The 27334-nt window shown below is 37.7% G+C and overlaps 1 protein-coding gene across 2 annotated transcripts in view; it reads right to left on the bottom strand.

Annotated features, from left to right (window-relative positions):
* The window catches only part of PRDM5 (PR/SET domain 5), a 170806-nt gene that overhangs the window by 103933 nt on the left and 39539 nt on the right, over nt 1-27334 (bottom strand). For both annotated transcript variants that reach the window (XM_012745854.2, XM_012745856.2), the window contains exon 3: nt 14858-14980. In XM_012745854.2, coding sequence (XP_012601308.1) covers nt 14858-14980 — 123 coding nt within the window. The remainder of the gene's footprint in view (nt 1-14857; nt 14981-27334) is intronic.

Here is a 27334-nt window from a genome sequence, read left to right as displayed (position 1 = left end):
AATTGATTTTAAAATTGATTTTGAGGAAAACCCCCAAAGCAATCACGGCAGCAACAAAAATAAACAAATGGGATCTGATCAAATTAAAAAGCTTCTGCACAGCCAAGGAAACTATCAGTAGAGCCAATAGACAACCTACAGAATGGGAGAAAATATTTGCTCTCTACACATCCGACAAAGCTCTGATAACAAGCATCTATCTAGAACTTAAAAGAATCAACAAGAAAAAAATCAAACAACCCCATCAATAAATGAGCAATGGAAATGAACAGAATCTTTTCCAAAGAAGACAGAATAATGGCCAGCAAACATATAAAAAAAAAAAAATGCTCAACATCTCTAATCGTTAGAGAAATGCAAATCAAAACCACAATGAGTTATCACCTAACCCTAGTGAGATTGGCCTCTATCAAAAAATCCCAAAACAACAAATGCTGGTGAGGATGTGGAGAGATAAGAACACTCTTACACTGCTGGTGGGACTGCAAATTAGTGCAACCTTCGTGGAAAAGAATTTGGGGATACCTCAAAGAGCCAAAAATAGAAATACCATTTGATCCAGAAATAGCATTACTAGGCATCTACCCAAATGAGCATAAGACATTCTATAATAAAGACATCTGCACCCAAATGTTTATGGCAGCACAATTCACTATTGCAAGTATGTGGAAACAACCCAAGTGCCTGTCAATTCATGAGTGGATTATTAAAATTTGGTATATGTATACAATGGAATATTACTCAATTATAAGAAATGACAGTGACCTAGCACCACTTATATTTTCCTGGATTGAGCGTGAGCCCATTATCCAAAGTGAGGTGACACAAGATCGGAAGAATGGGCTCCACATATGCTTGCCATCAAATTGGTACTGGCTGATAAGCACTACGGTGCTCAAATGGTGGTGGTGTTCACCAGGGATTCGGGGATTGGGAGCCTTGAAACCAGGAAGTGGTACTATATGGTGACTACAAAGCACAGGGCTTTGGGCTACCCAGGGTTCAAAGTGTCACTCCAGATTAATCAGCATGTGACTGAGAAAACAGCCTGATCTCTCAAACCACCAGTTTCCTTGCCTGTGAAATGGAGAACACAATAGTGCCCACATCACAGGAAAGCTGTGAGGACTGAAGATGATAACATCTAAAATCTAGCAAGGTACCCAGCCCATGGGAAGCATTCATGAATGGTAGCTACTATTATTATTTAGCAAAAACTTGAAAGCCAGTGGTAAAATACTCACTGTTTTCAAACTCTGTTTCAAGCAAACTATGGCACAAAGGTGCTTTTGCCATGCTGCTTTTGATTAAATTCCACATGGCCAAATTGCTGTCAGCCAAAATATAACCCAGCTCCAAGCCCTGCCCACCAGAGCTCCGACATGCTCTGCCCTGATCCCTTGCTGTCATGCTCTGCTCACCTGTAACATGCTAGCGTGTCACTCTGGTTTGGAACTCTGCCAATCACTTGTCCGAACTTCACCTGAACTGATCGATCAGGAGGTTTGCCTATAACTGGGGGCTTCCCGTGACGTGGATGCTCTCTGCCTCCTTGCTGCAATCCTCAGCATCCTCTGAAGCACAGCTCACTTTCTCCTTTCTCCCTGAAACCTTCTCTAATCTACCAAACTCATGGACACTCTTTTAAGTAGGAGTTGTCTCTATAAACTGCCTTAATTCGACCAGACACTTTCGTATACTTTATTTCTGTGGGGTTTTGTTTCCTTTAATTCATGTCATCAAGGAATATCTAATATGCATTGCTCTCATCTCTCCAGAAGCTGATTTTCTCAAGGCAGTGGACAATAATTATCAAGTACAAGTGACACTCATAATAGTTGCTAATATTTTATAAATAATAGTAAAACACTTGTGCCTGCAGAAGAAAAACACCTATTAGTAAAAAAAACTTACTCATATTTTTATTTTTTTTAGTTTACAGCTGGGAGGCTACTGTAATAGTTCAGGTGACAGATAGGGGTGACTTGGTGAGGACTGCCACGGGGAAGCGTGGAGGCCGTGAGAAGAAATCAGATTTTAAATATGCGTTGAGGGGAAGGCAGACGCCATTTCCTGACGCATTGTATATGGAGTGTGAGAAGAAGGGCTGAAGACGAGTCTGAGGTGATGAAGTTTTCCCCAAGGCATTCACAGATGTCGCTCTACATAATAATAATTCTTCTTTAGGATTCAAAACAAAACGCCAACTATGAATTTTCGCTTTGAATCTACATGTTCTCTGTATACGTAAATATATTTTCATGAGGTCCTTCACTCAGGTACCCGAGAATACCAGTCGATTTAGCCATTTACTACACTTTAAAAAAATCTATAAATCTACAAAGCAACAAATCTACATCATTATATAATCCCCAACCAAAAAAAAAAAAAAATTCTTTTAAAATCCTTTGGACAGCCAATGCATTTTTACTAGAAAAGCATGGAGTGAATTCTCTTTGAACAAAACTGAATAAAACAGTACTGGCTTAGATTTTATTAATCATTTTGATAACATCACATAATATGGAATTCAGATTTAAAGGCAAATTTACATACATAAGAGCTTCTCCAAATATGCTGGTTGCCAAGGTTTTCAAAACAAACTTATATGATAAAAACAAACAAATCTGGGAAAAAAACAATAATCTGACTAGGATAAATCAACAGAAAAGTCAGAGGTAGTGCCGTGTGGTTTAGCCACTTCAGAGCATTCTCTGGAAGAAAGGGCTCCACCAAAATTCCTATGCACCAAAATAATCATTTCTAAATTCAGAAAATTTAGAAGAGTAGCTACATAAATACAGGAGTATTCAAATAAAATTGCAACTGTCATGAATTTTGAATGGTTAACTTTACGTGAATGATCTTAAACAACACTATAAGAAAAAAGTATTATCATCAATATCTCACCACACAGAAGGAATGCAATTCTTAGCTTCCCAGGATATCTCAGTGCACTGGTTGGGAAGTTCTATCACAGAGAACAGAATCTCAGCCCCTATACCAGAAGCAGAAATCAAAGCCTGAGAAGAAACACTGGAGGAGGTAGCCAGGATGGACTTTAGAGCCAGACTAGGAACTGAAGCTGCTCTGTCACTTTATGGCCATGTGGGCATCTGTCTTATGCTCGTGGGCCCCAATGTCCTCATTATAAAACAGAAAACAACGACACCCCTAGACTTATTGATGCTCTGGGCCCCACTGCTAATTTCTGATAAATGGCTAAGAAAACTTAGAAGAAAGAACAATATCCCACATTTATATAGCACTTTACAGTTTTCTAAACTTTTTCATGTGCTTTATTGCATCTTCATGGTAACCTTGGAAATAGAATGGAAATGCTAAGTATCTTGGACAGATAATGAGCTTTGGAGTCAGAGAGACTTTTTGGATCCTAGCACACAACTTATTTCTTCTAGATCCCTAAGAAAGGTTATCTTAACTTCTGTTAGTCTCAGTTTCCCCATCCATAAAATGGGGTCGAGTATCACAGAATGGAAAAACAAACACCACATGTGCTCACCATTCATCTGGAACTAATTGACCAACACATACAAGCATGTACGGAAATAACATTCATTGGAAATCAAGCAGGAGGGAGGGGGAGGAAAGAATGGGTAAATTCACACCTAACAGGTAAAATGCACACTATCTGGAGGATGGGCACACTTATAACTTTGATTTGAATGGTAAAAAAGCAATTCATGTAACCAAAATGTTTATATCCCTATAATATTCTGCAATTTAAATATGAAATCAATAGTATCTACCTCAAAGCATTGTTCTGAGGATTAAAAATATAGAATATGTAAAGTCCACCTGGTGGACAGTGGGCACGTAGGAAATGGTTAGCATCAGGATCCACCCCCACCCCCAACGTAAGTCCCTCCACGCCACCTGCATTTTATATATGGCAAAACTGAGGCTCAGACATGATAAACAAAGTAGAAAGATCGCTCTAATAGTAAATCCTAGAGCCTTTCTAGAACCTAAGACCAGAACTAGAATCATGAGAAGAACTGCGATGATCAGGTCAGGAATGAAGTAGAATTATTTCATCTGTGTATAATTTCAATTTCACTAGATAAAATATTTTCCAAATGAGCCTAAAATAATCCAATGCATTTATGAACCAAAGGGAACTTGGCCCCATATCATTTTGTATTACTTTTCAATGACTTGTAAAACAATTTTCTTTTTTTGGCCAGGTGCTGGGCTGGAAAGCTTTTATTTACTATATGCCTCATGCAGGAGAGACAGTCCACTGCCAAGTGATATATGATACTCATATATTCTTAGAGTAGCTACTTATATGTGGTATACAATAGGACAAACACAATTAGGAGCTAAAGATTACTCTTCTGGCTGTGGCTCTGTCACACTTAGGCTCCATCACCTTGGGAAGGTCTCTTATCACCTAGAACTCTCTTATTTCATCTGTAAAATGATAAGAGTTGGACTTTACTACCTCTTCCCTTCCAGAACTAGATTCAATCATAAGTGAAATAAACTAATTTTTAGGAATCTGGTTAATGAATCTAAAAGGAAAAGTACACATGCAGGCTGATCTGATCGTTGCTTTCCCTCTCAGATCACTCTACTAAAAGGAAAGTCAGTATGGAATTAAGAGAAATATTTAACTAGGTTGCCAAAGAAAAGCTGCAATACACGGGTTGTAAGGTCAAGAGGCCCCTTCTCCAAAATAGAGTAATGTAAGCCAACATTAGATAAGATTTTATCAAGGTGACTACTTCTGCACTGTGGCAATGGTTAGGACCAAATGAACTCAAGATGCCTTCCAGTATAATTCTCTCTAATTCTACCACTACATGAAAGCATTTACTCCTGGATATCTAGGAGATAAACCTACCTTTCAAGTTCCCTATCACCCTTCCACATCCAGCATTACTTATAAACTTCAACTTTCTCTGACAGTTCTCCCATTGTCCCTCCGCAAGTAGCATGCCTCGCCAGGATAGATTTCACGAACTCATGCGTTTGAGGTTCTGTTCTGCGATTTCAAAACAGCAGAAGTAACAGTCCGTTGTTTCACAAGAAAATACTGATCCCCACTGTGTGCAAATCAATATAACTCCAGAGGAGGCCATGGTGATTTGGTATTTCAGCTGCATTTGTCAGTAGTGTCACTTAGCTTTTGTTCACTTGTGGGCAGGCTGCTGTCCACATGAGGACAATGTAGGAGAAACCATGACTGTGAAATTGGCAAAGGCACAATCCATTGTACCGAAAAGGTAGTAAGGTGTGAAAACCCACACTGTCCAGCTAAAATGATTAATGGATAATCCATGCAAAAGGAAATCATCTTCAAAACAATTTTGGCTTACAAATTGACAATTTATACCAGTGGGTGGGGATGGGGGAGTTTGGATTGCACCTCAATCAACAGAAGTATTAATAGGAGACAAGTGATGAAGGTACAGAAAACAGAAAGAACTAGTAAGAATTTCATATTAATATCCTCTCACTTAAATCTTCTTTAACAACACCTTGAATAAGTGTCAACTACATATCAAGTTCACTTTGATACTTTAAATGTGTTGGATTATTTTAGGCTCATTTGAAAAATATTTTATCCAGTGACAATGAAAATCATTTCCATATAGCTCAATATACAAAGCTGCTAAACATCAGGAAAAAAATCATTTTCAAAGTAAAATTTGCAAAATATATCTATAATAGCAATCTAATGGTAAAATCTTTAAAATGAGACTTAAACATTCTAATTTATTCACTCCCATCCCAGCAAGAGGACTATACCAAGTTGCTATGTGACTCAGAATGCTACCTTTGGGGACTGTGTATATCTTAAGAGTAACCATGTAGCTTGCACTGATCCATGTAAACAGTGACAAAATGCACCATACCCAAGCGAAAGCTACAGTTTTGGCCACTGATTCTTTTCCCTTTGCCAGGAAAACACATGTCCCTGATAATGGCTGTTTCGTTCAGATACCGTGTGGAACTGAACTGTAGACAAAGTCACAGCCTCTGGAAACCCACACTTTTGTCAGCAAAAAATGATCTTTTATTGCTATAAACCACTAAGAGTTTAGAGGTGTTTGTTAAAGCTGTCTTCTTAGCAAAAATTGACTGATACAATAACTTAGACAAAATAATATTTTAAAAAATTATTTTCCTTGTAAGTAAGAAGAAAGCGTCTCGAAATCAAGGAAAATAATGTGAGACAGGAAAATGAGAAGATGCATTTAAAGCAATGAACAGTGCAGGATACACTAATTTCATGTCCAAAGTGCATTAATCAGGTCCTATATGAAAAACAACATTTCAAACAAATGCAATGTCTATTTTCTAATCACACCTTATAATCAGCCACCCAGCGAGGAAATGGTTTAATAGGATTCCTCAGACCAGAACACTATATTTAACAAAAAGTCAGGTCTGTAAACAATATCAATTACAAATCACTGACATGTACACATGTGTTTCTCTCAGGGCTCAAGCAGAGATAGTAATGTTTGAAGTTATCTCATGAAACAAATTTGACATGGAAAAAAGAGTCAACAGAAAGGATGAGGAGAATAAACAGAAGAATTTGCTACTTTTTCTTGTGATGTAACCTCCAGAAACAATGGCTTGGACAGAATCAAACTCTATCATTTTAGTTAAAAATCAGTTATCAATAGACAAACCAGGAAATCTTAGAATGAGATAATGTTACAGAGGAGAGGGCAGCCATTTTGCAGGCAAGTGATCAGAGGGCAAACTGTGTCCCCAGTGGACACTTCTTTTATTTTACACCAGAAGCTCTTCTAACTGAGCTCCACTTAACTGATTCCCAGAGTTAGCTGACACTCCGCACACCCTAGAACAGGCGTCCTCAAACTATGGCCCGCGGGCCACATAGGGGTGTTATTGCCCGTTTTTTTTTTACTTCAAAATAAAATATGTGCAGTGTGCATAGGAATTTGTTCATAGTTTTTTTAAAAAACTATAGTCCAGCCCTCCGATGGTCTGAGGGACAGTGAACTGGCCCCTGTTTAAAAAGTTTGAGGACCCCTGCCCTAAAACCTGCTGACTGATGCCCAGGACAAAGTCTCCTCGACCAGGAGGCTGCTCTCTGCTGTGCCCACACCTCTGTCCCCATGCTCTGACTGCCACGCACCCTTCCCAACAGTCCCTCATGTTTGTTCCCGCACCTGTGTAAGACGAGTACACAAGTTATTGTAATTATGTCATTTAATTAATTTCGAATAATCCAACGTACACAAGTTACTGTAATTATGTCATTTAACTAATTTTAAATAAACCAAAGATATCTGAGTAGGAAAAAGTCAATTGTTTCCAAGAAAATCAATTGAAGGTTTTCAAGACTCAAAGATAAGTCTACAAAACAAACTATCAAATTATATGAGGCAAAGCAATTATAAAAGCAGAGAAACCACAAATCAAGAAAGATTCTGCAAGTAGGTTGCTTTGCAAGAGTCCACTCAAATTACTTTAAAAATGGGAAAACTGGATACTATACTGAGTGGTTATGAAAAAATACGGCAGCAAACTCTGATGAGAGAACTTAGAACCAAAAAGGCTTTGGTTATAGCTCAAAAAATTAGTGAACAAATATTTATTTATAAGACTTCAAATAACATGTTTAAAGTATCAAGTCTACAATCCCCCACTAGGACCAACTTTTTCTATTAATTGACAAAGAAATGGTCCATATCCCATCATAAAAGAGAGTTTCAACTAAATTATTAATACATAAGCAAGTCTGAGCAACAGGTCCCTCAAATGTGCCTCCTAACCATCTATGCTGTCCCTATCAGAGTATTGACCACGCTCACCTGTATTTATTTAGCTGCATCCACAACTAGGTTGGAAGTTCCATGAGGATAGGGATTATACCCCCAAAATATATATAAATCATCATTCCCAAAATATTTATCATTCTACATTGAATGAGAATTAGCTACATACAGGTCTCTCCTCTCTCTTGCCTTCTCTCTTTCCCACAAGATTGTTAGCCCCATGACGGTAGGCAATATCATATTCATCTTTGTATAACCCTAAATACTTGATGCAACGTCTTGCTCACTAAGGCTATCCGTAAAGCATCTGCTGAGTTGAACTAAATATGAGAAAAAAAACCCTGTCATTTCCTTTTGAATTAATAAGACAGTAAAGGCAAAAATGTCATTCAGAAAGCAGAATGAGCTACAAAATCAGTTAATTAATTTCTTATCCCTAACAAATTGAATTCTTAAGAATGCAAACATTAGCTGACACTTGGGAGTGTTGGGCAAATCTAAATAAGAGAACAGATTAGACAAGCAGCTGTGCTCCCTGGAATTGGGTCAAGCATCCCCTACTTGACATACCAAAATTTAATTCAAAAACCTGTTGGAATAAACTGGTTAAATAATAATATAGTAGGCCCCCTTATCCATTCTTTTACTTTCTGTATGTGTGTGGTCAACAGTCTGAAAATATTAAATGAAAAATTCCAGACATAAGCAATTCATGGGTTTTAAATTGTGCACTGTTCTTAGCAGCATAATGAACTCTCCTGCCATCCTGCTCCGTCCTGCTCAGGATGCGAATCATCCCTTTGCCTGGCGTGTCTACGCCATCTATGCTGATTCATCACTCCGTAGCCATCTCGGTTATTGGACCAACTGCCATCAAGCCAGCATAGTGCGTGTGTTCAGGTAACCCTTGTTTTACTTATGAATGTCCCTCAAGTACACGAGCAGTGACCCTGGCAATTGGAATATCCCAACAAGATGGTGTGAAGCACTTCCCTTAAATGAAAAAGTGAAAGTTCTTAATAAGGAGAGGGAAAATAATCATGCACTGAGATTGACAAAACCTACAGTAAGAATGAATGTTCTCTCTGTAAAATTGTGAAGAAGGAAGAAGAAATTCATGTTAGTCTTGCTAACACACCTCAAACTGTAAAAGTCATGGCCACAGTGCATGATAAGTGCTTAGTTAAGATGGAAAAGACATTACATTTTAGGATGGAAGAAATGAACAGAATCATGTTCCTGCTGATGGCAACTGGGTTAGGAATGACGTGTGGTCTCAGGCATCCACCAAGGGTACTGCAACACTTGCCCAGTGGGTAAGGGAAACTACTGTAGAGGGTAAAAGGTATTTGCACAGAAAACAGCAGCTGTAGGATTTGGGGGGAGTAATTTCATGATGATGTTTGAAATTCACTCTGAATCTTTGAAAGCTAGGTAAGTTCTGGACAAGATAAGATTAGTAGGGAATGGGTTCATCAAATTAGGGAAAACAACATCTGCAAATTCAAATCACTACAGAAGGTAGATTCATGCAATGGAAAGCACCAAACCTGGCTAAAACATTGGTTGTTACAGGAAGGAGTAGAAAACTATACTAAAAAAGTAGCTTCAACCCATGTGAGGAAACTAAAAACTCAAGCATTAATTAAAGGTGCCCTATAGAGTGCACATTTGAAGAAAGAAGATTAAAAGTAGAAGCCGTAAGAAATTTTGTTCATTTAATCAATACAATGGCTAATTTTATATATGTTATAGACTGAATATTTGTGTTTCCCCAAAATAAATATGTTGAAACCTAATTAATTCCCAGTGTGATGGTATTTGAAGGTGGGGCCTTTGGGAGGTGATTAGTTCATGAGCACAGAGCCCTCATGAATAGGATTACCAGCCCTATAAAAGAGGCCCCAGAGAGCTCTCTTTCTCCCTTCCACCATGTGAGGTTACAGCAAGAAGGCAGCCACCTATCAAACAGAAAGCAGGCCTTCATCAGACAACTGAATCAACAGGTACCTTGATCTTGGACTTCCCAGCCTCCAGAACTGTAAGACATAAATTTCCAATGTTTATAAGCCACCCAGCATGTGGCAGTTTTGTTATAGCAGCCCAAACAGACTAAGACAATGTGTAAACTTGACTGGGCCACAAGTTGCCTCGATATTTGGCCAAACATTATTCTGAGTGTTTCTACAGTGAGAGTGTTTTTGGGTGAGATTAACATTTAAATCAGTAGACTGAGTAAAGCAGATTGCCCTCCCTAATGTGTGCGGTTCAGTCAGTTGAAGGCCTGAATAGAACAAAAAGGCTAACCCTCCTCCAAGCAAAAGAATTTCAACAGCTGTCAAAGTGGGACTTCAGCTTTTTCCTGCTCTCAGACTCAAACATAGGTCTTCCTGGGTCTTGAGCCTGCCTGCCTTTGTGACTGGCCGTGTGGTCTCAGGCAAGTTACTTAAGACTCTCTTGTATGTCGGTGTCCTTATCTGACGAAGGGAGATAAAATTGTAACACCTTCTTCATAGGGTCACAGTAAATACTATATTAATAAATATAATTGTTTACTGGCATATAGTAAACATTCTGTAAGTGTTAGCTGCCATCATCATCAAGGATTAACATATATTTTAATTTTATCACTATATATGACTTATGAATATTTCTATAAATACTTACTTTACCTGCCCATATGCTAAAACCTGAATGAAAATAATAAATTGATAAGTAATAAAACTCTCCTATACATGCCCACAGTAGAGCTGGTATTTAAAACCTCACAGGACCAATTGCTTACAATTTTACTTTCATTTAATAATTTACCTTAATAAAAGACAATTATGTATCTTATTGGAAGATAACCCATTAAAAGACAGATTTGCAAGTTATTTAACTGATATTTTTATATTATTATTGAAGAAAATTACTAGACAGTTGTACCTTACTATTTTGTAATAGGCAGATTCTAGGAAATATTGTGGAAATACCATTTATATAAATCTGATAAGAAGAAACAGAAATAGAAAGAGAACGAGAAAAAACTATAATTTTGTATATAAGTGATAAAATATTTTTGAAATTTCTTTTTGTTGGTTGTTTGGTTGCTTCGTTGGTACTGTTGCTATTTGAACTCTGTCTACATCAACACTCTTTGGATCTTGGTGGCTTGGTGACAATGTAGAAAGTCCTATATGTACTTTAAAAACATCAAAGTTGCTTCTCTCTTTAGAGATCCACATTTGATCTTCTAGCTCCTACATATTGGAATTTCATGTGTTGCTAGAGAAGACCCTATGATAAACTGCCTTCAACTGTCCATCAAGCGAGGTAGAGATGAGAGATCCAATCATCTGTGAGAAAATAACCCTCCTGGTCATGGAGAATCTAAAGTAACAGCAGAACTGGAGCAGAGCTGTGCTGGTTATCTCAGTGCCAGCACATTCTCAACTCATTTACACCATCCCCACATTCTGACACCCCTTCACGGTGTTGACCAGGGCCCAGACATTTTCCCATACGCTTCTTTTTCTTAGAAAATCAAGCCACCTTTTCACTTATGCTAAAATATATGGTCAATAGCCCCAGGGAAGACATGTCTGGAAATATGTTCTTAAGAACATGAGATATAACACTCTATCTCTGAAATTTTCAAATAATTCAAAATTTCAACTCTAAATAGCATAATACTGATCTCAACAAATAGTTGTCTCCCAAAAGATCAGAAATTTTTAAAAGCCTGCAAAACACTAATTAGTTCAAATATGTTTTCAAATAGTATACATACATATTTTTCTTTTAGGGTAACAAAATTAACATTTAATAAGAATCAATCATTTCTTATGGAGCTTAAGAATGTTTAGGCTCATTTTAAGCTATATCTGCCACATTTCGAATTTTCCAGTCATAGCTGGAAACTTTTCAGAAGTCTGAACATACAGTTCAAATGATTATTCTAAAAAATGTGCACATGGGAAAAACTGTTTGCTTACTAGATCCTTCTTCAACAACTCAGATACTTAAATCATTTCCAAAGCAAATTTTACAAAATCAAATAAATTGCAAAACTAGAAATGTAATCAAGTCTTCAAGAAGGAGTTTCAATCCTCTGCCAAAACAGACCTCAACTTTGTAATCCCTTGTTCAAAAAAGTTGGACCAAGTATTGATGTTTTCCACCAAGCAAGCCACATAGCCACAAACGTTTCTCATTTATTCCACTCCTGGGACATACAGCTCAAATAAAAAATTTCCTGAATACCCCAAATTTCAGATGCAATTTGGAATGCAAGAGATTCATAATGTTATGCAGGAAACATTATGATTTTCTCTTACCGACTCAGTGTTTCTGGAATGCAATCCTCAGGAGATCATTCCAACCAATTAGAAGGCTGACATTTCTTTCAGCCATGTGACCCAACTATTGTGCTCTCTGCCCTCGCTCAGATGTGACTGTGAAACCTCAGCAATCTGTGACTCTAGCTACTGTTCAAATACAAGAGGTGTTACCTCAAGGGAACCAGCACAGATCCCTACTGGCAACAGGGTACTCCAACCCCCCATTCAGAAAGTATAAAAAAGAATTAAAGCCACTGTCATTGCTTTTGCACCAAAAACCTCTCACAGAGGCCTCTGAACAAAGATCCTAATTAAATTCAAGAGTGAAATTTCACAGAGCCTCTAGTTACATAAGTCCTATTCTAATTCCATCCCTACCTTACCCTCCTTGTTAAGTTACTGAGAATGTCACAGACTAAGTACCAAAGTTGTGACTTTCATCCTCTGTAGATTTCTACTCTCTTTCAAAGAAAAAAAAACAATTGAAATAAAGGAAGAAAAATACTGTACTGAATACACCAAATGAACATGAAAATTCTGTAAGTCCTTAGAAAGTGTGATCACTAAAAATGAGAGAAGTGTAAGTGCCTACAACATGGTAAAATATAGGGCACAGTAGAGCAGCAAATGTGGACATCAAAAGATCAAGATAAACACTTTTTGATGTACTGACAGTTTTTCATTCACTAAACATGTCATTATAAGCAAGATGTACAGTGAAGGGGACTCTTAAACAGCGATTATCTGAGGGAGTCTGAGGCAAAACTCAAAGTTAAGCACATAATATCTTGAAAGTTTAGGCAAAATAAGAGAGATACTGATTCTATACAAGTACTAGGCAATAGGAAGAAGTTTCTCAAACTAGAGGAATTTGAGGAAAGCTTAAAATCATTATTTAAACATAAACAAAAAAATCTACTTTAAATAACTCTCTTTACAAACAATGATGGAAAACCTACCAAAACAATAGATTTGCTTAAAATAAATTCATGGTTCTATAGGCAATTTTGATAACAGTAATACTGACAATTAAACTGAGCCTGTAAGTTAAAATCATGACATAACCAAAGAACCCATGAGATCAGTTTGTCTCAGGAAGCCATGAAAAAATACAAAAATACTTGGAAATAATGTCTACATGTTAAAAAAAGACAGCTTAAATATGTGGTTGGATGAATAATAATGAAAAATTTGAAAAGTAACTTCAATATCTCTAGCTTTGAAAGTCCTATTTTCTGCCCCACCTCAGCTGTTTGAGAGAAGTCATCACTCAAGTATCAGTACAAACAGAGACAGTAACCACACTGATCATTTAATACTTATTTGTACTGAAAAAACATTGGTTAGATGACAACATTAGGAAATGGAATATTCTAGATGACTGTGTTTTCTGAATACTTTAAAACTTAATTCTGTGCATTATTCTTTGTGCCACTGTTGATTTAATACTCAGAATTGAATGAAATCAGTGTAATCCTCAACAAATTATCAAACTATAAGCATTTCTACAAATAAATGCCCAGATGCATATGAAGCTTCTAGAACAGGACACATGGTGGATATTCAAATACTGTTAGTTCCTCATTCTTTTCCCTTCCCTTCTTGCTTCTGCCAACCCATAGCTTTACTCCCTGTTCTGCAATTTAGGATTAAAAAGGCTGAGCTTTCTCATTTGATCAATAAATTCTTTGCCAGAACTCAATGTTTCCTTGTGCTCTTAGTCATCTGATCAATGGATTTTAATTGTTGGGTCACTCTAAAAACTGAGTATTTTTCCCTTCTTACCTTAAGTTCCACTGAAGGATCACCTAAGTTGAACCATGGTTTGTATCAGAGCCTAATGTTTTGTACAGCCGGACACTAGGACACAGGCAGACAGAATTCAATAAAACATGGTTCCCACCAGTCAACCCGACTGGGCCACAGGGTGCCAGATAATTGGTCTAACATTATTCCAGGCATTTCTGTGAGAGTGTTTTGGGATGAGATTAACAACTAAATCTGGGGAATGGAATAAACTACATCACCCTCCATCATGTGGGTAGGCTTCATGCAGTATATTAATATATCCAATATATTAATATATTCTGATAGGACAAAGGGCCAACCCACCTTCAAGTAAGAGAGAATCACCCTGCCTGGCGGCCTTAGAGCTGGAACGCTGGCTCTTCCTGCCCTTCAGGCCTTTGGACTTAAACTGGTATATCAGCTCTGTTGATTTGGGGCTCACTAGCCTTCATAATCATGTGAGCCAATTTTATATATTTATTACATAAATATTATTACATAGATATTTTTATTACATATATGTTTATCACACACACACACACACACACACACACACACATCTCCCCTATTGGTTCTATTTCTCTGAAAAACCCTGACTAACACCATAACACAGAGTATAGTACTAAGAACCAAATAAACTTTCAAACCAAAAATAATACCCATAAACATTCACAGAATGAAATAAAAGTACTTGGAAAGAAGATCTGCCAAGGTCAACATCAGACCATGCAACTCATTCCCTCAAGAATTCTCATGAAGCGAGCGACCCGGCGTTAGCTCACAGCGAGGCTCCCCCTTTCCTGCCCACGCTGACTAGATGAGATTGCTCCACTTTTATAAGGTAGTTACTGTTATTTGAAGCAGGTCATTGGGAAATAAATTTAAAACAGGGAGTAGAGTTATATATTAATTCACTCCCCCTCACAGTGCATAGTACAAATAAGAAGCAAATAAGCTCACCTGAATGGCAGCCAAGTTCTTCTGCTCCTGCGACGGTGCCTCGTGGACGAAGCGAAGCCAGTTGGAGTGCCGTGGGTTGGTGGCATCCAGAATGTATAAAACTTCTCCCTCACTCCCACGAACCTGAAACATAAAAGGCTCCTGAGTTTACATCCGAAGGCAGGATACGCCATACAAAACATATCAAGGGTAGGACATGGTATTTTTTCATAAGTATATGCCTTTTCTATTGACAGGTGTTACATGCTGGATTAGCATGCATTCTTCCTTTAAACATATGTACAAAGAGAGCCTACTATTTCATCTGGCAAATATATAGATGGCTCACAACTGCAATCAACTCTCCAGGAATATAGCTGTTCTCTAGCCAGAATTATTTCTCTCTGTACGTATATTTTAATATATGTGTTGCGATCACAATTGTTCAGGAGGTAAATCATAATTCCAACCCTTCTCCTTTTCTCCTTTGCTCCATGGAAGAGGCTAGTAGTACTGGTTGTTTCTCAATTGTGGGGGGCGGGGGTGGGGGAGTAGAGCAATTATTAACACTTCCGGTTTCTCTCTTCACCTGCTTACTGAATCATCTTCATAAACGGACAGCTTGCTAATCTAACCAGTGGGAATCTGCCATGCAATGGGATACAATTTCACATTCTTTACTAGTAGATGAATGAAAGAGTTCCATTTTGTCTTTTCATGGCCTGTTCATGGACTGCTAAAAAGAGCAGGCTTCCTCTTTTTGTTCTCAAGCCATAAGACTTCACTGGTCAGACTTTACAGTCAGTCAGCTGGAGGGAGGGGTGACTGCCAAAGGACATTTCCTGAATCCAAGTAACTTCTCTAAAACCCCCACATTATGGGTTATTGGGCACTTGCCAAGTTTTATAAAACATATATACTAATTTAGAAGCCCCAGTGGTCAGCATGCAGTATTTATACAACATATATACCAATTTCCATTCAACTTTCATTTCATGTTTATATTTAGGTTGTTAAGTATGAAATGTCCCATTTCCTTAAGTATTAAGTTTGACAGTTGCTATCTCTGACATTTCACTTTAACACTTCTTGTTTTATTTTATTGTGAAGGTACATCCTCAGTGTTTCAAATGCATGGTTTGGCTTGTGATCATCTTTCACATTTTGGTGGGGGGCAATTTGTGTGATACCACAGATAAGACAAAAATTCATGTTATTTTCGAATATGAGTTCTGTCGTGGAACCAGCGCAGTGCAGACAGCTCGAAATATCAAGTGTTTGGGAAGGATGTGACTAATAAACACATAGCACATAGATGGTCTGAGAAGTTCCATTTTGGTGATTTTAATCTTGAAAATGAGCCAGGTGGGTGACCTGAGACCAAGATGGATAATGATGAGCTGAAAGCTGTAGTGGAAGTGAACCCATCTCAACCTACATGTGAATTAGTAGCAAGGTTTGACGCTACTATTCCAACAATATCAGACCATTTGAAACAAATTGGCAAGGTAAAGAAGCTGGATAGATGGGTTCCTCATGAATTAAACCAGCATCAGAAGAGAAATCATCTCAAAGCTTGCCTTTCTTTGCTGTCACGACATAAAGGTGAACCATTTCTACATCATATTGTTACATGTGATGAAAAATGGATTCTTTTTGACCATCACAAGCATTCAGCACAATGGTTGGAGAAAAACAAAGTGCTGAAACCCAGTCCAAAACCAAGTATTCATCAAAAAAAAAAAAGCAAATTGTGTGTGTTTAGTGGTCCCGTGCTGGTATCATCCACTAAAGCTTCATGAAACCTGGTCAATCCATTACAGCGGGTGTCTACTGCAACCAAGTGGATGAAATGATGAGGATGCTTGAGATTAAGCAGCCAAGAATGATCAATAGAGACAGGCCAGTCCTATTCCAAAATGACGCTAAACCACATGTTGCATGACCAACGCTGCTCAAACTACAGCAGCTGGACTTGCAAACTCTCTGTTATCCACCGTATTCACCAGACCTTGCACCAGCTGACTACCACTTCTTCCAGGCTTTGTGCCACTTCTTGCAAAGAAAAATATTCAATTCTCAACAAGCTGTGGAAAATGCTTTTCACGATTTCAACGCTACCGGCTCTCCACGCTTCTTGGCTGCTGGCATAAACAAGCTATAGTTTAGATGGCAAAACCGTGTTGATGGTTTAGACCCATACTTTGATTAATTGCACTGCTTCTTGTCTAAGGTATAATAAACTAAACATTTGGTTTGAAATAGGACATTTCATATTTAATGACCTGAAATTTAATTAGAATCCAAGAGAGGAAGGGAGAGGAGTGAGCGATTAGCACTCTAGATCTTTGACAGGAAGTGATACAAAGATAAAGGCTACGCATTCACCTTTCTAGACGTGGGGAGTGAGAAACAAATTCCAGATTTCCAAAATTTTATTTTACAAAATAAAAAACAAGTCCAGTAAGGTATGTCTTTTCATGATACCTTTTGAAAATCATTCATTCACTCAACAAATAATTATTGAGTCCTTAACTGCTTAAGGCACCGGGAATCTTTCAGATAACAAGACAAAGCCCCTGACCTCACAGCACTTAAAAGTAGACAAACACAGACTATAACATCATGTGAGGATGAGCGTATGAAACAGGTCAAGCAAAATAGAGTCCTGGAGAAGGGCTCTCTCTCTGATGAGGTGGCCTGAGAACAGTTCTGCAGGAAGGGAGGGAAGGGAGGGAATGGGCCAGTAGGAGCTGGGGAGAGAGTGCGGGGCAGCAGTGAAAGGAGAGTGGGTGGCCTCGAGTTTGGAAATGAGTTAGGCGGACTCAGAGAACAGTAGGAAGGTCATGGTGTTGGAAGAGGAGGAGCAGAGAAAGTGATGGAACTGAGATCAGACAGATGGGCCTGGCAGTTCATGCAGGGGCCTTGGGCATATACCAATTTTTACTCCCAAATCTGCTATAAAAATATCTGCTACGTAGACTGCAAAAACTGATGTTTCAAGATTCTAGCACATATTTGTCCAGGAAATAACACAGTTAGCTTGTTCCTACTATCTGACCTACTGCCATGCTTCTCAAACAATTCCTGTTTTGTTAAATGCCCAAGAATCCCCAATAATCCTTTAAAAATCTCTCTTATAAAATGTCAGGCCCTCCCTGGGAAGAAGGAATTTAATTTTCTATATTATAATTGCTAAAAAAACAAAAAAAGGAACTGATGACTATAAATACCTCTTATGTATACATGCTCATGTGTGAAGCCATGGGAATTTGTAACACTTCTCACTAAACAATGGCTAAATTAAGCACAGCAGGTAGCAAGGCCACTAGAGACTTTGCTGAAATCTACACAACCCGACTAACTTTTTGGAGGGACACACCAATAGTTTGCTCACAGCATATCCAGCACTGCTTAGAGAAGCTCGTTCATGGCACTTCTTAGTCATACATCTGCTACCCAGGATTGAGCACAATATGTATCAGATGTGTCTGACATTTGGAATTCTTTCTTCAAAGATGTGAAACATGACAAAGATTTCTCTGTGGCTTATTATAAGGAGCACATTTGAATTTTTACCAGGGGCATTGTTTGTTCTTCATGTATTTCAGCTTTTTCTCAGGCCCTTTAGCTCCAACTACGTTTAATCCCTCAGCTAGACTAGTAAGCTATTTTCCTGCTCAGTCTGTTAGATGTATGCACTTTCTGGCTAGTCCCTTGTCACACAATGCCCCATCTTAACAGAAATGCCCAACTTAATTTTATACTCAAGCTCTTCTGAAATGTGTCACTTTCAATACATGCAAACTTACATACTGATTTATTCTAATCACTTATATTCTCGTAACAACACCATCCCATTCAACAATATACTATATGCTGCCTATGTATTCATATTTGAAATAACTTTCTTTGTTCGTTAACAGAAGCACTGACCATTTTATTCCAAACACCTTTACCCCAAACAGCGTTTAAGTTCATGCACAGTCCTTGCTCTGAGGTCTACCAGCTTTCTCCAGCTGTCCTGGGCTTGGTCACTTCCTCGTTCTACCCTCCCACCCAGTCTTACACACTTCACCAAAGCCATTGGATCACCTGTGCACATGACTTTTATCTTCCCATCCTAACCACGGCTATTCCCCTCACTGACACATCATCCGAAAGAGACATCCAACAATAATCTATACATCCTTCCTCTTTCCAGCCATGCCAAACCAAAACATCTCCAGATAGATGGCCATTATTAAAGCTCCATTTATCTGTTTCAATTTAATATGACACCCAAGGGAATAACTTGAAAATTTTAAAGGCTAAGCAATAAAGAAGACTGAAAATTCCTCTTAGAACCATATTCCAGCATCTTACTAACTTTGGCAGCCAAAGCATACTTTTTTCCTGTCAAAACTAGTCTTCCAAATGCCACCTTATCCTATTCGAATTTTCATGGCAATGAAGTGTATTGGTTACTGTCCTACTTAGAACTGTCTTCTGCACACCTGAGAATGAAGTCAACATTCTCATCTTGTAGTAAAAACCATCTCAGTTCTGAAGGTTTGCTTTGCACAAGCTTCCTACGCCAGTTCGACAAAAAGGTTAGCTAAAGCAGGAAAGAAAAAGAAACCCTCATGAAAATGTTCATGCTTCCATATAGTTGCTCATATCTAATGACTTTGCCACTTTATATTTAATGAAAATTATTCCCTTATAGGAACTTGGCAGGTTCTATCTTCTTTTGAATGTTTACTGACATCACTTTTCAAGTGTCTAAGAGAAAGAATGTGCTGGCCAAGGCTACCATGTATCTGTACCTTTCTCCACACTAAAGATTAGCAGCACTGAATCCAAACCATAGTTGATTGTGTCTTCCCACCCAGAAAAGGACAAAGGAAATCACAAAAAGAGCAGCTCAACTGCAGAAAATGCCAACATGTAAGTGAAAGAAAAAAGTGGAAACATGTAGTCAATACAAGTCTTCTTTCCTTGATCTTAAATATTTTCTTTGTGAAATGGGGTTAACGACACACAGAGAAGCTCCTTTATATTTGGATGGTTAATTTTCAAAGGAGAAGGGTCTACATCATTACTTACTCTGTTATTTTCCTTCTGTCATATCAAATGCCTGAGGAATTTTCCACGCACTACATACATTCCAAGGGAAAAGCTCGTCAGCCAAAGCTCCCCCCCAGAAGTGATAAATATAACTGCTAAATAGAATTTTACTTAGCATATGAAAAAATGTAATGATAGTAAAATATAGTCAGTTCCAAAAAAAGATAGCAATGATGTCCTTCATAAGAAGTTACAATGTGTTTTGTTGCATGATTTATTGGTTAAAGAAAATATATCTCCCTGTCTTTCAACAGGCTTTACAAAGAAGGTAGTTTTAAGCAGGAAAATTTAGAGTATGGATGCCTTTAGAGTATAAAATGTCATCATATTTTTGTATTTAAATTACAGGCATTCTTTCTGCAATTGTTTTTAATTGAAGTAAGACCATATGCCTTGCCTTCAGTGTTTAATTAACCAGACTTCAGAATATCTTTAGGGGCACAAAAAAGCAAATGTGCCTAAGTTGAGTAATCAATTCTGACAGCACACTGTTAGGTTTAAACAGAAAGACACACTTTCAAAAATCAGCAAGGATCATCGCTATGAAATTATAGTGATTTATAGTTTCCAAGAAAAGGCCGTGGGTTTTTCCCCCACTGATTGTTCAAAGGATTCTACCTAAACATATTGCTTGCTTTGGTACTTATAAACACACACACACACACACACACACACACAAATGTGCTTATAACTCCCTCTACTCCCCCTTTTTCTGCATCTCCCAATTACTATCTGATAATCCTGACCCACAGAATCCTCAACTTCATACGGGAAAGGAAATGCTCTTCATCCTTGTCTCTACTAAATAACATCATCCAGAACACAATACACACGAAATTAATTCTTAACCTAAAAGGACTGATAAGAAAAGCAAAGCTTCTTTTTGTGACAAACACTTAGTGCCCTAAATATTTCAAATAGAAAGGAACCTCAGGAAGCGTTCTGGAGTGGTAAAACTGCTAAACTTAGAATCAGAAACCCAGGTGTTATCCAAGGCTCTGACTGTATCACTCTGGGTGAGTCATTTCTTCTCAGTGAGCTGGCTGTTATCTCTTGACTTCTAAAACAAGAATAACAGTCTCTGCGCTGTGACCTCACGGACACTGAGAGCATCAAATGGAACAAGACTCGTGACAGTTCTTTGTATCAACGAATATCCTGCAATCACAAGGTATTTGTAAAACCAGGAAACTGGAGGGCCCACAGTGGCTAAGAAACACCCTAAAGCCAAACTTTCTGCTTTCGGTGGGACAGCTGAGAACACATTTACCATTTTTTTGCCATGTCAACTTTTTCAAGGAACAAACATGGAGGAAATCGTAACGCTACTATTCAAATCCAAATGCATGAATTCAAATAGCCTCTGCTTGAACATCATGAGGTAGTAGCAAACCCAGACATCATTTCAGCTGTCCTGACACTGTTTCTTATCCCAAATTAAAACATGATGCTCTGGGACCCATTGCCACAAACTCCAGCTCTGCTCTTCAAGGAGTTTTAAGTTTTCTTTCACAAATAGCTCTTCGAATTTCTGAAGGCAGAAATCCTCCCTTCTCTATGTTTTCTCTTCTCCGAGACAAATAACTCTTTCCTCATATGATGTGATTTTAAGTTCCTTCGCCACTCTGGCTGTAGTCTTATGGACGCACACCAATTTGTCAAAGCTCTCTCAACAAGTGACAGAATCCAACACACAAAGGACTTTATGAGGCCAGGTGCGGTGGCTCATGCCTGTAATCCTAGCACTCTGGGAGGCCGAGGCAGGAGGATCACTCAAGATCAGGAGTTTGAGACCAGCCTGAGCAAGAGCAAGACCCCATCTCTACTAAAAATAGAAAGAAATTAATTGGCCAACTAATATATATAGAAAAAATTAGCTGAGCATGGCGGTGCATGCCTGTGGTCCCAGCTACTCAGGAGGCTGAGGTAGAAGGATTGCTTGAGCCCAAGAGTTTGAGGTTGCTGTGAGCTAGGCTGACACCATGGCACTCTAGCCCGGCAACACAGTGAGACTCTGTCTCAGAAAAAAAAAAAAAAGAGACTATTATGACCTACGATCTGAGCCCTCTTTCTATTGATGCAGCTTAAAAATCACAAAAGCTATTTTTGGTTGCCACATCTTACCTTTAACTCAGGTTGCCTTTATAAACAATTTACCTACATTAAGGAAGGTCTTACGATACTATCAAAGGTAAGTTTAACTGAGGAACTTGGTCAAGTTTATGCAGCTAAGCAAATCCTATACCTGGGCAACTGACCACTCAGAGATGAAAGCCTTTTATTCGATATGATCTCAATAAATATTTTATTAACTCAAAGCTCAGCTAATGTATCTGCTTTTTTAAAAAACAGACATTGCTTTTATTTCCCTTAAAAGCTCAATAATATTTTATGACAGGTAATGAGAGATTTAATGTAAAATATTTAAAAGCACTACATGTCTTGCCTTTCAAGGTACTTTTCAAATTGGGCTATTTCTTTAAAAAAAGAAATATCTGACATAAACTGAAAGACATAGTGAAAAGCACATCATCTTTTCCACAGTAAATGTATGAAAGAGCCTTCACAGAACAGCCCATTGTCCCTTTCTACAGTTTTATAAACACATTGAGCTATTTAGATTTCAGTGGCATTTTCTGGACAGACAAGTTTTTTATCATATAAAGGATAAAGTCGGCCGGGCGCTGTGGCTCACGCCTGTAATCCTAGCTCTTGGGAGGCCGAGGCGGGCGGATTGCTCAAGGTCAGGAGTTCAAAACCAGCCTGATCAAGAGCGAGACCCCGTCTCTACTATAAATAGAAAGAAATTAATTGGCCAACTGATATATATATAAAAAATTAGCCAGGCATGGTGGCGCATGCCTGTAGTCCCAGCTACTCGGGAGGCTGAGGCAGGAGGATCGCTTGAGCCCAGGAGTTTGAGGTTGCTATGAGCTAGGCTGACGCCACGGCACTCACTCTAGCCTGGACAACAAAGTGAGACTCTGTCTCAAAAAAAAAAAAAAAAAAAAAGGATAAAGTGGATTTAACTGACATCAGCTTATTATAACCACTATTTTAGAGGTTTTCTGTAAAGAACATACAGGATTTTGTGCACAAATGTTACCATGTCTATTTTAGTTACTTGGCTTCTTTTTTTATTTTTCATTTTTGTCAACATCATAAGGCAGGTGACTTCTCTATAAATGAAAGTGCTATTTCACCAAAGAATTAGAAAATCATATTAATAAAGCAGCATCTACTGGATCCATAAGCAACAATTCTTAAAACTTTAAGTCTGATTAAAGTTCTACAAGCCTTAGTGCTGCCTAGTTTTCCAACATAGGTGTGAGACTTGCAGACTCCCAGCCTTGTGGTAAGCTTCTGGAGAACTTTCCCTCTAGCGTAATAAAAGGATACCCAAATGGAACAAATAATACTGAGCAACTTTGGTAACAAAGCTTTAATCATCAAACATGAAATCACTAGAAAAATCCAAGATCTGGAGATCATAGTTTTGATGGTGTTTTTAGAAGATGATTTGTATCTGAAAACTACTATGCAAAGGTTATAGAAACACTAAATAACAAAGAGTGTCATGCAGTCCACAGGAATGAAAAAATGAAATAAATAAAATTCATTTTTCCTTTGATCCTAATCTTCTAACCAAAATTCCACTCTTAAATGCACACTTTTCTATAACTACTAAAATTAAATCTACCCAATCCATTTAAATCTAACTATATTCTCTTCATTCACATCATCAAAATATACATAACTCAGTAAAGAAACAAATTAATGATCTCAGAATAAGAATACACCAAAAACAAGCAAATAATCCGTGATTACTAAGGTAATTCTCATAATCATCCAACAATCATAGTTCTGTGCTATCTCAATTTAATATACTTATAACCTGGGCACTATTTGCCAAGTGGTACACAGAATTCTAAGAAAGACTCCCCATGACTCTCACATTTATGTAATGCCCTGCCATTTGAGCATGAATGGAACCCGTGAGTATGATAAAATATCATTCCCACAAGCATGTTATATTACATCACAAAAGAGAGATTGTCTTTGGGTAGCTGAATCTATTCATACAAGCTGTTGAAAAGCAGAGGGCTTTTCCCTCTCTCTGGCTGATGAGCAGAGCAGTCAGAAAGACTGAAAACATGAGAAGGAGTTGACATGACAGATATTCTCCATTGCTAAGGTTAAGGTCCCACAGGGCGACCTGAGAGAGGCCACTAAGAGATTTAGAGACTGAAAACAGTCCCTGGCCAAAGGTCAACAGAGGACCTCAGTCCTATAACCTCAAGGAGCCAAGTTCAGCCAGCAATCTGAATAAGCCTGGAAGCAAGTTGATCCTCAAAGACTCCAGATAAGAACTCACTCCTGCCAACACCTCACTCTGGGCTTATACGACCCTTAAGCAGAGAACCCACCTTGACTTCTCATCTATAGAAATGTAAAATAACAATAAAAAAGAAAGTGTTGTTTGGAACCACTAAGTTAGTGGTAATTTGTGAGGCAACAATAGACAATCAATGCCCTGCTTAAGGAACCAAAATCTCTATTAGTTTTCCATTATTGCGCAACAAATACCAAAAACATAGCGGCTTAAAACAATACCCATTTCTTATCCTATAGTTCTGTAGGATGGACCTGGATATGTTCTCTGGGCTCTGGGGTCAGGCTCTGTGAATCTGCTTCCAGCTGCTCTAGGTTGTTGGCTGAATTCCTCTAGTTCCTTGAAGCTGTAGGACTAAGGTCCTGATTTTCTTGTTTCTTTCATTTTAGATGAGACAATAAATGATGATTTGTAATCTCCAAACTCTGTAAATGCATTTAAATACAATATAGACACTGTTTAATATAAAGAATTTAGTGTTATAATAAAGGAAAGAAGGTGGGAAGAATGTAAAAAAAGAGGGAAAGAACAGAATATTGCATATACTTTCTCAATTTTAATGCTAAGTCTTGAGTTATAGGCAGAGAAAATCAGTTCCTCTCATGAATAAAATTTAAAACTTGTTTTCTTTCATAGACCTACTTATAAAAAAAAGTTTCTACATTTCCCATTTCATCAAGTTTATCTAAATTTTAAGCTTTATATTATATGAGGTTTTTTTCATTTATTATTGAGTTGTCTGCATATACTTTCACCAGTATATACAGATATCAAACTTGTATCCAGAATTTAACACATAAGGAAACTATTGACCATAAATATTTTTCTATTGCTTTTTTCACCTCATAAAGACATAATAAACCATTAAAAATACAGATGTAGAATACAATAAAGAGAAGAAGTTGGAGAAACCAACACTCAAAAGGTATTATGTAACTTTAGTTTGGGTTTTTAAAAGTGCACTTACAAATCTAGGGCTATCCCCAGGGGAGTGTTCTTAATTTTCCAACAAATTGCCCTTTAAGTCATCAAAAATTACAAAGTAACAAAAACACCTTTTTTGTCCAGAGATGTCTCACTTCATTGGCAGCTGTTAGCACAAAAGTGAGAAAAACTTGTCCTGTGCACATACAAAAACCCTAATGTTAAACTCTTATGACCAGCAAACTGGACCTCACCTTCCAAATGTGTTCACTGAGTGAAATGGAAACAACATTGGGATGTTGCCAAGAAACTCCTTCAAGACAGAACTTGTAAACGTGGGTATTATCCTGTTCTTATCCTGTTCTGTTTCGTGAATAGGAATAATATGTTACTTTCATTAACAAACAGTCCCTTATTGACTCTAAAATCTACTACTTTATTCACACATTGTTGCCTTATTATATCTCCCTGTAATAGTTCTCTCCTACAGAAGTATCTATAGGTCTCAGGCTCTTTTACCTAAACAAGAATCAGAAATGCTCCTATGTAGTATCACAATTCTTCAATCAGATGCTCCCGATAGTTGATTTTTTTTAATTTATTTTAAAAGGTAATATGACACATACATTTTGTCTACGTAATATTTTCTGTAGGATTTGGGCACCACCCCATAATTAAGCAGATTCACATTTCTGCAACTAAACATATGAACAATTATGCTAAGTAGGATAAAAACAAAAGCCTACAAACAGCCTCACATAAGTTCAAGTCAGATTTTGCTGCTAAAGGAGTTTTAAAAAAATAAAAAAGAAATTTGGCCTTGAGAGCTTTCTGGATTTCAGACTTCCAGATGAACGGTCTGGTAATGTCAAGGTTAGAATGAGTGATCAGACAAGCCATCAGAGTCCTTCTCCTCCAGAGAGAAGAGATAAAGTTGTTAGAATGATGACAGGTGCTCTGGCAATGGTACCAAGGAAAAGCCGCAATGCCACAGAATTAAAGAAAAGCATGTTGATTTACCTGAAAACAGAGATCCTTAGTGTACTAAATCCGTAAAACGTGGCCTGGACAGAAGATAATCTGTGAAACTGGTACTCAGCACTACAACTTCTAAGAAAACAGATTTTCTTTGTGGAAAACTACTTTCATACCCTTTGACCTGGAAATGAAGCTCATAGATAAAATCAGGGCATCTAATACTAGGATCTGCAGTCTCTTCTACACTTATGAATATATTCTTTTTCATGTCACTTGCAATCTGTTTCTTGCTATGCAAATTGGAAACAACTCTCAAGTCCTGGGCAATAGATCAGCAGCATGGCCCTCCTTTGGGTTCTGAAATGTCTGAGATTTATAAAATGCAAAATTACCATCTTAAATGTAGACAAAACAATATATATGTGTTTCAATTGATCTCTAGGGCCTGACAGAAGGAAAGATTTTTTTTTAAATATGATTCATTAAAAAGTTAAAAAGTAACAAATATGCACATCAACAATAATTATCTAAGCTGCCCTAAAAATTCTTCAGAGAACAAAGTACTTCAGAGTAGTCATTTATCATACAGTAAGGAAATTATAGGCCAAATCATTAAATGGAATTTATTCAAACCCATGAACATTAATCTTCTTTATATAACAAGAAAACAAAATTTCTCAGGTAGAATTTTATGCATACTTTCAGCAGTGTTTAGAGAGCCTCTATGGTGTGCAAAGTCGTTATATTCATACCAGTGTTTTTGACTTGTAGAAATACCATACCTAACTTCAGAAAAAAAATCATTAAATCCACTTTTTTATATTATACATAAATTAGAGCTACAATTGGTTACCAAAATATACCTAAAAGTAAGTAACCTCACAACAACTCATATACTCAAATACTAATAAATGAAGTTGCTCATAAAGAGAGTTCCAGCCTGCCTGTTGTTCTCACATTTAATTTACTACACAGAAACAACCAAAGGTCTTGGCAAACATTAAAATGTAAACTACCCTGAGTACAAACAGAGCCTGTGTTGCTACAGTATTAAAGAATCAACAGATGGCTGGCATCAGGAGACTGGCACCGAT

This window comes from Microcebus murinus, chromosome 27 (genome assembly GCF_040939455.1).
Source record: "Microcebus murinus isolate Inina chromosome 27, M.murinus_Inina_mat1.0, whole genome shotgun sequence".
NCBI classification, from domain to species: domain Eukaryota; kingdom Metazoa; phylum Chordata; class Mammalia; order Primates; family Cheirogaleidae; genus Microcebus; species Microcebus murinus.
Note: the sequence above shows the minus strand (reverse complement) of the source record. Positions and strands in the feature narration are given on the sequence as shown.